Source organism: Scatophagus argus, chromosome 4 (assembly GCF_020382885.2).
Source record: "Scatophagus argus isolate fScaArg1 chromosome 4, fScaArg1.pri, whole genome shotgun sequence".
Taxonomy (NCBI): Eukaryota; Metazoa; Chordata; class Actinopteri; family Scatophagidae; genus Scatophagus; species Scatophagus argus.
Genome location: NC_058496.1, coordinates 21,925,782 through 21,941,606, shown reverse-complemented (window position 1 = coordinate 21,941,606; position 15,825 = coordinate 21,925,782). Strand labels below are relative to the sequence as shown.

Here is a 15,825-nt window from a genome sequence, read left to right as displayed (position 1 = left end):
TGGCAGTTACAGCACCGTGTCAGCTGTAGACACATCCATTTTGCGGCTGGGAACAATTCTCTGCTCTGAAGTTTCTCTTGTTTTTGCTTCAGTGACGTAAACGGAAAAAGCAAAGAAAACTATGTTACCACTTTGCACTGTATTGATTTCCATTGAGCTTCTCAACAAATGTATTAAGTCTGCATCATTCAGTATACCTACTGAATAGCTGTCATGGAATGAAGCTTTATCTTGTTTGACACAACATGTTTCGTTTTTTGCTCAGAAACTATGTGCTTATTTATATTGTCCTAGAAAAATATCCAGTATGTCAGAAACAGACACATGATGGTTTATTGCCTGGTCAAAGAAGTAAGACAAATCTTATGTACAGCACAGTGTATGACACAACCCATGAAACCATATGCGAACACACATAAGAAAGTTAGCACGATTTAAAGCCAGAAAAAAACTCTCAACTCTCACTTCCCTTTTGCATTTCGTCCCACTTTTTTGTTGAACTATGTGATTACAGAAAGGAATTTCCTAAAACCTTCCATTCCAGGGGCACTCTCAGTGAACTTTATTAATTAGCAAGCTCCTTTTTACTCTCCCTCCTCCCTCCCGTTCTACTCTCGTCTAATTTTTCTGGGAGTAAAAAAGAGCTCTGAACAATGCAGCATGTATGAAATGAATTGTTATCCCCACTAAAACCCTCAGAAACCTCTTCTGGCCGTCAGATTTCCTTTCAGTGTCTCTGCCTGTCGACCATTGTTCTTTGACGCTGTGTGATATAAACGCCAGTGGCAACCCTGATTGCCCCCCTTCTCCAGTCCATCTCCTGCAGCACTCACTCTATCACAGCTGTAGTTCACTCTAAATATAAAATTTATTTCAAAAGGACCATTAAGGCTGTTTGCCGGGTGTCCATTGGGTCTCTTTCAAAAAAAAAAAAAAAAGTTTCTTTTTATTGCAACATTAGCTCTCCAACTATCACCATAATCTTGTCCATGTCCTTTCATGTTAGGATTAGCCGTGTCTAAAGTAATTTTCTTTTGTATGAAACCTTGTTGCAAAGGCCCTGAGATGTCCTGTGGCCAGAGTGACTGTACTGCATTGACAGAAAGGGGAAAAGGAAGAATTAAGGAGCGTTAGGCAAGAAGACAGACAAAGAAGATGAAGAGTATTAAACAGGAAGTGAGGACAGCTTTTGAAGCGGCAAAATCTCCAGGGAGCATTATGATGTGCAAGGCAAGAGCCACGTAACGGGATGGAGACAGCTGAGGGTGTCAGTACTGTAGGCTCCTTTTTGGTAGCCTTGTTCACTTGTCTACTTGTAATGTCAGAAGTTTTTAAGTGAAACAACAAATGTCACTGAAAGATCAAACTCTTTAAAGCAAAGAGGAAAATGTATGTGATGCATCTCACTCTGCATTCAACTGTTTGGTTTTAACAAAGCAGTCTGTCATCAATGTGATTCAATGCAGTACATGCAAAGATATTAGAATTAAACATGACTGGTTAAGAGAGAAACTAAACTAATTAAATAAAGACTTGTATTGTATAGCATGTTTTTATACATGGGGAAAAAATAAAATGACTTCCACCAGCTCGGTTCCGATAGTCTGACTGTAAAAGTTTCACATACTGAGGAGGGTGGACTACAGTGTAGTAAAAAGACAGAATCAATTAAACCAGTTCAAATCAATTAGCAGCAATGCTAGCTCGCTGTCCTTGCTTGATACATAACCCACAGTGTGCAGGTCATAGCAGCCCCTCAACAGTCTTTACTGAGGAGGCACAGAGGAGTCACAATATTTAAGAAGTGGAGGTAAAGTTTACAACTTTACATATCTCCTGTATAAACACATTTCATCAGGGACGCTGGAGCAGAAAGGCTACTCTACTGAACAAAAAGGGGGTAACAAACAATTTCTCCATGGTCATCAACCAGTGAAAATGCTGATGTTAACAAAATGAATGCTGACCACTGCAAAATGGAGGTCAAACATAAGAGAAGTGTTCTTATTTGAACTTCTTGGCACAGAAAAATATGTTCATACTTCTTGAATGCACTTGTGTCATTTCGACTTTATGAAAGTTTATCACATGACATGTGCCAATGGTAAGCTGGGGGCAGTGAGGGAAAATTAATGTCATAAACCACCAGGTGTACAGGAATGGTCCCTGCTGGAAGCCATTAAAGTTACAATGGTGACATTTTCATTTTCCTGTTTAATACTGAAACCAATGAGAGGCCATATGACATTCCATGCAGCTCATCAGCACTGCAACACAAGGTACTGGGTCTACTGTTTTGCACAGTAAAATAGTCTTGAATAAAGAAGAAGAAAATATACAGCACTTTAGATTAAATGAAATAGCAACCCAATTTGAGTACTATGCTGCAATGATATTTTGATCCATCCACCAACCTGTCCCTGACATCTGTAGAGGACACAACAAATTCTCACTTAATGTATCCTCATTAAGTGCATATTGACACTTCTTTGTTGGACCATGTCCACACTTCTGCTGAATATATTGAGAAATAAATATGTGATTTTCTTATATGTCCCATGAAGGGAATTGAATCCAAATAGAGCCGGTAAAAACCTGCGGAAAAGAAGGTTTTCAGGCTTCATCACTTAACAAAAGCATAAAAATATCATGAATGTGCCATACACGTTTGACCTAGTCTGAGCTTGCAGAAAGTTCTTGTAAATTTCAGTAATCCTCCACACTTGAAGTACACAGTTTATCAATTCTGACTCACCTCGTACTCTAACTCAACCATTTTGGCATAGTGAATGTACTGGAGTGTCACTTAAATACCAATAAACACAAAAGAGGAAAAGGAGGAAAAAAACACTCAGCACTCAATAAAAATGCCAGTTTCCTGGCAAAAAGTCATGCTGTACATTGTGTGCCTTCCCAAAAATAGAACCCATCAAGAGCAGCGAGGATTAAACTGGCAAACCTTTCAGTTACAAGTCTCTTTAACATTATACAACCCTGCCAGAGGGAAAAACAGGTGTAGAACTGTAGATGGGAGGAGTACAGACATGACAGGAAAGAGAAGAAACAGGAGGTGTATATACTTTTTGGGCCTGTAGTCAGGGATGCTCCTGTCCAGAGAGATGCGGTCACTGAGCTGAGCGTTGTAGCCGTACTCCTCGTATTTGCCCTCAGTATCACGACTGTCCTCTCCCAGAGTGGCAGCAGCTCCCCCTTGGCCAAGGCCTCCAGGTCCCTCAACAAGCCCCATGGGCTTTGCCAAACCTGCCAGGAAAAAAAGATACAACATAAAGACATTCATACAGATGTACTTGGCCACATGTAGGCACACACACACACACACACACACAGAGAACAAGGAAGAGGCAGGTGAGAAGAAAGGCCATGCAGAGGGGCAGCTGACTGACATTCTAGCAGTGTGAGGAGACTGGTGTATGGCAGTTCTGAGACCCAGCCGAGCTCATCTATGGGGCATCATTACACTGTCTGTCAATGAAAAAGCTGCAAAACACCCACACTGACTCAGGCGTCACAGAAGCTGAAGCTGAGAGACACAGTGTTACAAGGGCCAACTTTACAATAAAGGCTAGAGAGAATTTCTGGTGCACAGCTGTAAGGATGGGTGGAAGGAACAAAGTACATGTCCTCTCTTCACTGAAACAAAGTTGTTTTTAGTGTACTTTGTGTATTTTTAAAAAATAAAAATAAAAATTAGTTTTATATAATAGACTAGTATTTTGTACTTTTAATATATTGTTCTTTGCTACATTTCAAGTGGCACAGAATTGTTGTTACAAAGTAGGAACTAAAATCAATTGAAAAAGTCAGGCCAAACTGTGTGTAAATGGAGCAGAAGAAAGGAACCACATCAACAGCTGCAACAGCTGAGAAGAACATTATGGTGTGTCTGCAGGTGCCGCAGGGCAGAGCCCCCATGTCCAGAGCGGACACACTCAGAGAGGACACACTCTGCACTCAGATAACACTCTGGAAAACATACATGTTCTAATGCCTAATGGTATACGTTCAACGGTGGAGTGTCAGTGACAGTGGCACCTGGGCTAGTTTCTATTCTGTCGACTTACATCTCACCTCTGCTCTCCTGTTCACGGTCACACCCATGATATCTTTTTGAAAAACATAATACCATCAGCACAGAATTTTCTAGAGGGTTTCCTATAATATTTTGGGTATATATCCGATATTTTGTCTGTCCAGCGACAACACTAATGTCCAAATGCAGTTTTCAATGAAAAGCTCCTCTTGAAAAGTATTGTACAAGCACCATATCAAATGTATCAAACTTGGAGCTATCGTCCTGTATCAAATGATGTAGCCTGGTGATGCTTAGGACACTTTAGATGTGACATATGGTTAATACTGTGTGTGCGTGTGAGTGCGCACATGTGCTTTCTAAAAAGGTAAAAGAGGAAAAGTGTTCACATCAAGGCTCCTCTTCAGCTTGTTTTGTGGTGAATGAGAGCCAGTCCTTGGTCAATGCCATCATGTTATGCTCCTTTGGTCTGACACAACTAAATTCAGCCCCGGATGTAATGTGTCACATTTAAAATATCTCTCTGCTCTCATTAAAATGACTCATGGCTGTGATTTAACAGACCATCACTTTGATACTGTGTGAATGAAATTTTCAAAAAGGGAAGGAGACAAATGGGGTGCGGTGTCAAAAATGAAATCTTGGCTGATGAAAAAAAAACAAAAAGCCAGTTCGCTGATTCAGACCTCTGAGGGACTGTGCGAAAATTATTTGGGTCGGCAAGCAAGCTGAAACTTGACTTTTTTCAAAAGCAAGAGCATGATAAATATATGTTTTGTTTAGAGAGCTTTCTACTTTCTACTGAACCAAGAGTTCACGAGTTAGTGTATGAGCACTGTTAATGAATGTTAATGAATGAAACGTGGGACAGACACCTGCTCTGTCCTCTATGGTAAAATGAACTATTATGATTGTGCTACACGGAGAAGGCATGTTTTCCATGTAACCATTGGAATATTACGTATTTTGTTGTAAGTATTGCAAGAAAATAAATAAATAAAATTTAAATCTGAGGCATGGAAAAAATGCCAAAAATTAACATAAAGTATATACATCTGTAATGTGTCTAAAGTTTAAAGACTTTGTTAAAGAGTTTGGTTCAACAAAAGCATATGGTCAGCTTTATTCATATCTGTCTCTGCTGACTTGTCTATTGTTTAACTATTTAAAATTCCGTGAAACTGCAGGATAATGTCAGATAATTGTTATGCATGCCAAGCTTCCACTGTGGCCTCCACAGAAAAATCGAGCTGCGTCTGTTCTCCATATCAACAGATGGACACACAGACAGTAAGTAAACAGCGCATACCAATGAAGAGCTCAGCTCTCAGCTTCACCCCTCCAGGAACTGAGGAGTAATCACCATATTTGGATGGCCTCAAATCCTCGGGTGCTACTGAAGATTTGTAATTGGAGCTGAATGGTTGCGAACTGGCTTCTCCCGTGAGAGGGATTTAGCATGGCCTGCACCAGCCAATGTGGTGGCATTTTGACAAGTATGGGTGGGGTTCACGTCACGGACTAGCCATCTGGCATAGCGGCCCATGTCACACAATAACACAGATACCCTCCAGAGCCGGAGACTCGAGTCTGGAGGGCCTCTCTGGCACTGCGTGAGTCTTGGAAGCAGGACAATGCCTGCTGGCTTTGTTTTCTGGTCGCTGCGTTATTTTCGCTTCCCCTGCTTTCAACTTCCTGACTGAAGGAAATTCCACTATAGGAAGAGAAGGCTGAAAAGCTGATCCACTGTTGTCTGTCTGTAACATTTCTACATAAGTTTAAAGACCCTACAGTGAATTGATGTTGTTTGGAAGTTTTACAAATCTTGTGTAGTGTTTTGTCTTTGTGTAGATACTGATGAAAATCCTGCTTTGATAATGCCTGGTGTGTTATATGAGAGAGATATGAGTTAAATCACCACCCCTGGTTCTGATACATCTTTTATGCTTTCTCCATTGTTGTTTTTAACTTGTAAAAATTGTTTGGACGAAGACAGAAAGTCATACAAAACCTGAAATAAATGAAAGTAAATGAAGTAAATTAATCAATAGCAAAATTGAAATATTTCTCTTATACTGCATTTTTGTTGTTGATTGATTGTTTACAAACAAAAAATAGAAGCTTTTAATGCAATGCCTTGAAAGGAAGAATTGGACTGTGTAAATCTGTGGGGGTTATTCCCTCTACGAGTTAAAAATGTATGTAAACATGATCCTGTAAGGCACTTTGTATAAAAGCACGCAACAAGTTGGCTTTTATGTTCTGGTCAAAAAAAAAAAAAAAACAAACCAAAAAGCCCACTAACAGCCACCGCATCACTACGCCACTTACTGCAGTGCTGTGACAATTGCAAAGGCACAATGACCACTGATTTATAAACTAGATTTAATTTATAAACCACCTGTAGTATTTGACTCAATATTACTACATCTTACTTCACTATTTTCGACGTGAAATTCACCCTCCAAATGCCACATTAGCACTTTCATCATCTCACTTCGAGGCAATTTCAGTCCAGCATCTGTTTCCTCCACTCGGCATCAGCTGGATGTGGATCCTTGAAACGTCAGGTGCCTATCTGAATCTCATTGTGCCTGTGTATGCATCTGTCTCTGTGTTCGTTCCTCACAATCCATTTGTCCAAATCCCTCTGACATGATACATTAAATCCATAACAGCTATAAATTATACAGCAGCCTTCAGAATGCGCCTGATTTGGCCTTTATAAGATAAAGTTTCAGGTTCAAAGATGACCCCATTTTTAATGAATGATTTAGGAGCAAGAGTGGATTTATATGTGTCCAAAGTGATGCAGCGTGAGTTCTAAATATTGATGGTGAGGGGAGAGTAGGGGATTTAGTGATCTTTTTAACTCCACCTAGAGAGGTTGAAAGCCATCAAAGGCCAAAACAAATCTATGAAATATTGAGAGCTGGGAGGAGTGCTTCATTAATTCTGGCAGTGCCACTCATAACAGCAGCAGGCATGTCAGGAGGATAACAACGCTAATTTGGAAACTGCTAGCACTAGACCCTTCAATTATCTCTTAACAATGAATTGTTGTACTTCTGCAAAATTTGAGCCGTGCAAGAGCTTGCACGACAGTGCAGGACACAGATATATAGAGCATATGTTCATAAACAGCACGAATTGCAGAGGCAGGACATTAAGCTCATCTTTGACCCTTTTAGCTTCTTTGTTATCATGCTTTATTCATTCGCTTTTCACATAAAAGCCACATATTGTATTGGCTTAAAATTGCAGACACATTAAATAACCCATTAAAGCCCCCTGAGCCCCCCTTCATAGCTTCAGTCCGGCTTTCCCAACCTTTTTGTAACACAGACACTCAACCGTGTTACAAAACTGTGCTGTTAATAATTTAAAAATCATAAGATGCTTAAAATATCATGTTTTTGTAAATATCCCCATATTTTTTACTTTGTATATTTTTAGTCCACTTATCTGCACCTTTATTTAGCTGTCCTTGTGCTGACCACGAAAATTTCCCCGGGATTAATAAAGACCTATCTTGTCTTATCTTAACCATTGTCTTTGACTGTATATGGCCTTGTTGGACTGAAAATGCATTTTTGGTGTCAGCGTGACTCTAGCATGTGTTTTGTGTGTATTGTTAACAATAGAATAGAAAGAATCTAATATTTGTAATTACTGGGAGTGCAAAACCATGCTACGGGCTGTGTCGGTTAATTTCACACATAATATCAGTATTGTTAAACCACAGCTTGTTGAAAATTAATCTACTCCTCCTTTCATCTGTCTATGTCCAGTTGCTTTCTACTATTCTTTGAGTGACTTTAGCTTCTTGCAGACCATACACAATAACATCAAATTCAAAACACATACCTCAATAATCAAATAAAAGTATGCTGGTATGCTATAATAGCTGAGGTGTGTCTGAAGTGTCTGGCTCTCTTGCATATTTCCATGCATTTCTAAGATGGTAAATCTATGATAAATTCAATTCAGTTGGTTTTGGTTTGAATTGTCAAGTTTTTTAATTTTTAGATAACAGCTTTAAGGGTTTCTTAAATATATCAATATAATGGAACCAGACGGCACTTTTCATGTGGTGCTCAAAGCACAAAAAAATGCATTTGATGAACTCAGCAGCAATGTCTCAAAAATCATGACCTGGTTTCTCAACATAATCCACAGACCTTGCTGTCAGATTTTACATGTAGGATATTTTTTCTACCAAACTTCATGTATCACTTTGCAGAAGGAAACATGCATCTCATGGACAAAGGGTTAATGCTTGTGACAGGACAGGATGTAAGCATTAATGGCGTCCTCCTCGGCTGAGATGTAATGCTACCTTCTCATCCCCAAGTAGAAGACTTAAAAAAGCAGAAACATCCACAACCAATATCTCTGAAATACTGCAGCCCGCTCCAAAAAAAAAAAATGCAGATAAATCTAGGATAATACTACTACAGGTAAGAGGGGAAATATATATATCATGATTTTTGGGTGACCCGTCCCTTTAGATGTCGAGCCACCAGTGCATAAGAAATCTGTAAGTTGACCAAATAACTGAATATCAAATATAATGCCTGTATTTGTTCACATTTCAGCAAAGTCATGCTGCATTACAAGCTGCAGATGCTAACAAAATCTGAATCTGATGACTATGACATCAAGTTATATCTTGTGTGAGTTCTAAGTCAAATTATGGCTGAAGGTCAATCAAGAGAGAAAAAATAAATTACTGCTCAAATTTTAATATGTCTGTTCAGAGTAATTAATCTGTTCATAACTGAATATTGTATTTTTAGTTTGTTACATCTTTGGTATAGGTTGTAAATATCTCAAAATGTTTTTTTTTTTTTTTTTTGTCCAAGTGCAGAGAGGCAATGAAAATTCATTTTCAATATTAATTATCCAGCCAGGCATAAAGGCTTAGGCTTGTGTGTCCCTCCTTCATTGGATCTCACCATTAAATGTTAGTAATGTAATCACAGGATGACTCGAGGCAAACAGTGTAAATAAGAGGAATTCTCGCTCCATCTGAAATAGCCATTATTGTCTGTGGCTGACTACTGATTGTCAGGTTAGCAGCCTGAATTCATTACCGTGATTCCTCAAGGCTGAGCTGAATTGATTCTTATCTGTTTTCTGAAACAGTTTTGTCGACCAGAGCCTCATCTCCATATCATTACTGGAATATATTTCATTTCATCAGGCTTCACCGTGCTGTGATGTGGTGTCCCAGCAGCCGCCGCCATCACATACTGCACAACATACAGGCACACTGCGATGTGTATCATTAAGATACAGTCATAGCATCAAGTGTGTGTCAGCGTGGAAGAGAGAGAGTCTGACATTTCCCATCATCAAGTCTTGCCCCAGCAAGCTTACCATATAAACAGCGTTGGTTTCTTTGCCATAATTGAGCATTATAGATAAGAAGCATATCTGGTGCTGCAGCCGGGCCTGTGAGGCTGCCATCCCATCAGCACCTACACTCTGGGAGAAGGCTGGGAGTGACATGCATGGCTGATGACAAGAGCCTCAGTAGGACCGTGAGCTGAGGGACAACGGCCAGGTTCAAACAATAACACATCCAGCATCAGTCAGAGCAGCAAACTCAACAGTTCTTTCACTTGTGAATGGTAATATCTGTTTTTAAAGAAGCTTATTTTTAGAACATTTCCGCTTCTGGTGACAGAATAGTCAGCCATGAAAGGAAAGTCAGGCAGTTACATTTGAATCTAATCCAATTTAATTTAGTATGACCTTAAGAAAATCAGAATGAAAATTATCATTACTATTTTTTTTAATTCAATAGACCATTCTATTTTTACATATCTTAGCCTTGAAATTAATGGTTCTCTATACCTGTCCTCTTAACAGCAATTGTAATTTAGGAACCACACCTCAGCCCAGCAGGTCTGTCAAGCTCTGCATACCTTCTCATCTTGGAGTGGTGCACATGGAACTGTACTGAGCACAAAAGTGTAACAAATGGATTAAACAGTATCTTTGGTTGTCTTCCAAAACTGCAATGGCATACTGGGATATTTAGCCAAACATGTTGCTCAATATAGCATAATAATTGTACACTAGTCAGTGCTTATGCGGCAAGTTCTTAGTCCTGAGCTAAAACAGACAATGTTATGTTAGAACAAAATATCTTAGACTTTTCCTTATTATACAAGGTCTAGATCTATACAATAACCCAAAATATGATTAATTTATAGGGAATATTTCACAAGCATTTAGTTTAAAAACGGCTGCAAACATTAAGAAGGCATTTTTAATCGATTCAAGGAGCTAATGTTAGCTTAATTCTCTAGCTGGCAACAGCCAATAAAAACTAACAATTGCCATTCTGGCAGGTAAAATTGAAGGTTTCAGTCAGAAATTATAAAGGTACTCAGGTCTTCCTCTGTCTAACATCAAGGATCCATTGATTCAGAAATAACTAAGAATTTCAAGTAGTAAATCTGCCATTTCTTTTTATGATGACCTGCAATATGTGCTATGCATAAATGAAGAGGATTAATGAATTACTTCACCATATTTTTCTCTGCACTAATTAAATACCAATACATTATGTTGAATATCTACAGCTTTGTTCCAAATTTTCAAATCAATATTGAACTTTAGATATCAGTCAAACTCTTACTTTAAAAAAAGAAAATATGCATTTCTATCATTTTCTAAATAGTGGCCACTAATCTTGTTTCTATATAGTGTTTATTATTCACACTGGCAGGGCTTCAGCAGGTAAGTACCTGCGAGGAGGTATTTGCTGGTTCAAATGCAGTACCTAAGGTCAAAATTCTGCTTCATAAGCTTGTTAACAAGCTTAAACCCCCCTCATCTGATTATCTAAAGATGGTGGCATCCATGGCACAACAGTGCTGCTGATAACCCTTATGTTGCTCATTTCTGCACAGAATGGTCTGCTGATAATGCTTGACCGTTGTTTTCTTGTTGGGAGTCTGGTGACGATCTATCAGACAGCCATAAAAGAGAATTCTGCGACTTGTTTATGTCCTTCAAATCTAATTGGACCTTGCTTCAGCTCCCACAGCATGCCATTGGTAGGCAATAAACAACAAAGGGAATGGGCAATTACTTCATATCGCTGCCGGACATGGTAATAGTTATTGCCACACTGAGTCCTCCTCTCACCAGTTATTCCCAGTGACCACGGAATACAATTTGAGCTCTGCGCGCAATTTTAAAAAGGGGCAGTGATCTGGGATATAAGGATATGATTAAGTATGTCATTAACGAGCTCAAGACAAATCATGGAGGGATTGTGGCAGCAAACAAATGTTTCCAGTATGTGTGCACTCCTTGTGCACATTGCTGCTGTCAAAGAAAAATTAGGAAACTGCAACTGATCTCTTTTTCTATCTCAGGCTTGGATTGCACAGAAATTGATATGTGGCTGTGGAGTTTGTTTGGAAACTGTAAACTATTTTTTTTATATTATTTGGAATTTATCTAATTTATTTAATTCATTTTAGACTCGCACCTAATTTGCTTTGATTCTCTTCTTTCCTATGTTAACTGGCAGACAGGCAGCAGTGCCAGCGTTGCACTTAGTTCATTGCTTCTTCCTCTCTTCAACCCATAATAGACTATTACTCTCTCCGCTTGTTAAAGACCTGCTAATTGTAATGCAGCTATTTCACTGTGTTGCAATAGTCAGTTTTGAGAATCATTTATGAAGTTGATGTGAAGTTCACTAAGATAAAACAACACACAAAACTGCTCTGGCTGTGTTAATGTAGTCTAAGAGGTGGTGGATGCCCTTTAGCCAACACTCAGGGGAAAGGTCAATTACTGGTTATACTTACCAAATAAAAAATGCAATTCAGATTTTAAAATCCACCCATTCAAACTGGTATGAGACAAACTGAGATAATTCATGTTTATTTAGTAGATAAGATTTGTTTTTCTCAGTGATACCGGGAATATACTGGATTAGTTTTACTCTCTCAGTGTAAAGCGAAGTGACTGAGAGGGTGCATTGTACTTTTTGAAAAGCATTGCCTGCTGGATGTATGCCAGATGCCAAATACAGCTCAAAGTGACCCTCAAATAGCTTCCAAAGTTAGGAAATAATAACAAGATTTTGCAAAACAGTTGTCCTGTTCGGGGGCATAAAGCTGTTAAACGTCCTTAACTAGTCACTGTTGAGAAAATTGTCAAATGGACTGCAAAATCATTTTCTCTGGATCTTGCACTGAGTTAGAATGATACTGTATCTTTACCAACCAAAGGGAAATGCTTATATTTTCACAGTTTTCTAATTTCTTTATGTTCTTCAGTTGCGGGTTTGAACAGTTTTCAGGGGGCAGAATTGTAGTTAAAGGGGCATTAAGATATCTGTGTCCCCTAATGGTGATCAGCATGAAATGAACCTGCCTCTTCCTCCACAGTCCCCCTACAGCTGGACCTATTGCAGTCTGTAATTTACACAAATGTCACAATTTTCAGAAGAGAATGGTAATCTAAATAGAAATGGACTCTACTGAATTTTTTAGTACTGAGTTAGTAACTACTTGCTAAGCTGCAGCATTCCAGTATACTGATTTTTTATCATATGGCCTGTGAACAAGACAGTTTAGCTTAGATGAAACATAGCAAGCTCAAAACACGTCCCTCATTACTGTTGAATGAATTGGTTGGAATATTTTTAGTTAGCTCTGATCCCTGTGGGTAAGGGGTTTTATTGGAAAGTTGAGTTTGGGCTAGAATATATTTAATAACATGTTTTAGTATATATTCTCAGAAGGCAGAAATTAGAAAATGCAGCAAATTTAGCAGTCACAGAGTCATTGTAGTTCAACAAATCAATCAGCCCCCAGATGTGTAGGATGTGTGTGTGCGTTGTGTGTATGGAATTCCCACACAACATCACTCACATCATGTTAAGGTATACCACAACAGCAGATAAAATAGTATGACAAAATGGTAACTGTGATCCCACTTTGCCTCAGTATTCTCTGAGTGAGCACTGGTCAGTCAAACATACATTAACTTCAGAAAATGTATTTCTTACATTATAACGATTGCATGCAAAGCAGTTAGTGGGAATCTGTCCAACCTTTTTCCCCTCTCAGCCATGGGATGACCAACCTCTTGTTTAGTCTTTCAACCTACTTTAGTAGACAGACATTCAGCAGGAAATATCAGATACTAGTAGCTCTGATAAGTAGAGCAGTTTTGAAGTTATTAACACTGAAATTTAAAATATTTTTTTTAGTCTCTCTTTCACTGTGTGTGTGAAACCGAGATGTGCATATTTATCAATTTTGGCATTTCAAACGACTAATCAGCTTATTCAGATAATAAATGTATGTTGCAGTTAAAGCCCACCACTTACTTTGCCTGCATCAATAAAATAACAAAAGTATTGATTCATCAATCATGTAAACAGTATTTGAATAAATGGAATTTAGTAGATGGGGCGTGATTCTAAAATGAATTTTGAGATTATAACAACTGTGTTTGCTTCATTAATGTTATAAACACTGATGTAATTAACATATGGATTATGTTTTGAAGTCAGTTATTAGATAATATAACAATATATTTATGTAATATAATATTGCATGTACTGTACCCAGGTCTGTCTTTCCAGTTGTCTATGTGAATGATGCCAAATGAATACCTGATTGTACCTTCAACATCAGTTGTGACTGTGCTTGATCTGCCACAGGAGAATAGAAACATGAGGAAGACAGTAACCTAACCTGATTTTAAAGAAAGCTGCTGGACTGAGGAGACTAAATCCGCCCCACAGACTAATGGCCATGTAATGAAATGCAAGTCTGTCATACTCTTATATAGCCAGTCTCTCCTTCAAAACTCCGACAGCTTGTTAAATCCAATATTTTTCACCAGTGGTGCCTCCAGTGAAATGAGCTGCAGTGGAGAGACAAACTTGCTCTGAGTGGGAGTCCGTACAGATCTACAGACATCAATACTGAAAGCATAGGTTATATGAGAAGTTTACAACAAGTCAATTATGGGCTGGGAGGTTGTCACATTCTGATAGGCTGTTAAAGTAACAGCCCAGTAAAGTCAACACAAACGGTATAAGCACATATAGCAAGTATTGCACTGTAATACATCACCCTGCTTCATTAGCTTCTTAACAGACAGTGTCAGTGCCGCACAAGCACCAGACCTATAAGTACCAAGGCTGGAAAATATTAGAGTTATGCTTCAGGTCTTATGGAAAACTCACCTCACTGCATGACCCCTGCAAGTCCTTTTGACTTTGGAAGACAGTTGGGCCAATTAAGCAAAATGCTCTTGCCCAAGAGGGTATAGCTACAGTGCATGAGGTGTGTTTGCATTGGTCATTATTTGCCTTTTAATGACGATGACCACTCTTTAAGTCACAGATTTTGCCCGTGTTTTAGATTAGGAAGACAACCAAGTCGTGTCCTACCGTTCAGCTGATTGTAGACCACATCCTCCAGCCTCTCCAGCCTCTGGAGAATAGACTGCCTGTCCGCCAAGTTGGAAACTTTGCCATTCCTGGCTCGCAGTCTCTGGTCAGAAAGACGCCCTATTTGAATGAGCTCCTCGGATCTGTCCTGGATCCTGCAGTAGACCGAAAACAGGATAATCCCTACAAACACCAAAATGTTGACGGTCAGCAAAGTTTTGATTTTGCGTGCCACAGCCATGAAAGAATAATATTGTCTGGCTGACTCAGTCAAGCCCAGCAGCTGTCCGTGTGTGGTGGCCTGTTTTGCCACCTTACTGTGTATTCCACGAGGGTGATTTTCTGCACGGTGGATAGAAGGTCAACTAGTAAAAGCCCCGGAGGAGCCGACGAATCCGTTCAGCACCACGGACAGCTCAGGAGGCTGCGCTCACTTAGAGGGGCATCGCACCCGTCACATGGAGGTTCAAGGTGGGGAAAAGGTTGCTGGCGGCCACGGCACCCAGCTCCAGGCGGCGAGCGACGCTTTTACGGTCTTCACTAGCCTAGAAACAGCTGCACACGCTCTGCCGTCGTTGGAACTACATACTACAATCGAGAAATGACGCCAGGGGAGGCATTCATCCTCTAAAACAGCCTACGGCAGTTGCAAAACATCTCTCCTCCGCAACGTGACAAGTCGCCAGTTCCTTAGCCCCAATATGTCTCGTCCATCTTACAGGAGATACACTGCAAAAACCGCTCGTACGGGAGCATCCTTCTGGTATCGCCGCTTTTCTGTGACATCTCCCTTTTCAGAGGCGTTGTGGTCACTCAATCCGTCCCGCTCTGCAAATACAAACCCGAGGAGCTTATGTCCAGAAAATACGTGCATGCTTCATAAACAAGGCGGTGTTTCTCTCTCTCTCTGTGTGTGTGTGTCCCTCTCTCTCCCTCGCTCTCTCTGTCTCTCTCTCTCTCTCGGTCTCCCTCTGTGTCTCTCGCTCCTTGTTTTTCTTCCGTCAGTCCATAGTTGTTCCCCTTGTCGGCGGTGCAGAGTAGGATGAGTTGAGAGCAAATTTGCCCCCATATGCGCTGGGAGAGGTGCAGCCGGACTCTGGCATACTGTCTCTCTCCTCCCAGCCTCTGCGCTCTCTGTCAGGGAGGAAGAGCCGCCGCTGCGCTCTGACGTTTGGAGGCACAATCATGAATATTCAGGAGCCCTGTTGGTCTCGCAGGATAAAATAAACAGCTATGAACGCAGCAAATACTTCCACTCGGTAGAGCAGCCTCTTCCCCGTATCAATCAGTGAACTGTGCAAAATATGTGCGGGGACGTGTTAGCAGATTT

General features: G+C 39.9%; 1 protein-coding gene across 1 annotated transcript in view; it reads right to left on the bottom strand.

Moving 5' to 3' along the window:
- galnt9 (polypeptide N-acetylgalactosaminyltransferase 9) overlaps positions 1–15,398 on the bottom strand; it is an 82,492-nt gene extending 67,094 nt beyond the window's left edge. Inside the window, exons 1-2 of the mRNA XM_046385777.1 lie at positions 14,496–15,398; positions 3,081–3,261 (exon numbers count right to left, since the gene is read on the bottom strand). Of these exons, the coding sequence (XP_046241733.1) occupies positions 3,081–3,261; positions 14,496–14,736 (422 nt within the window). The 5' untranslated portion in view covers positions 14,737–15,398. The remainder of the gene's footprint in view (positions 1–3,080; positions 3,262–14,495) is intronic.
- Positions 15,399–15,825: the final 427 nt, after the last annotated feature.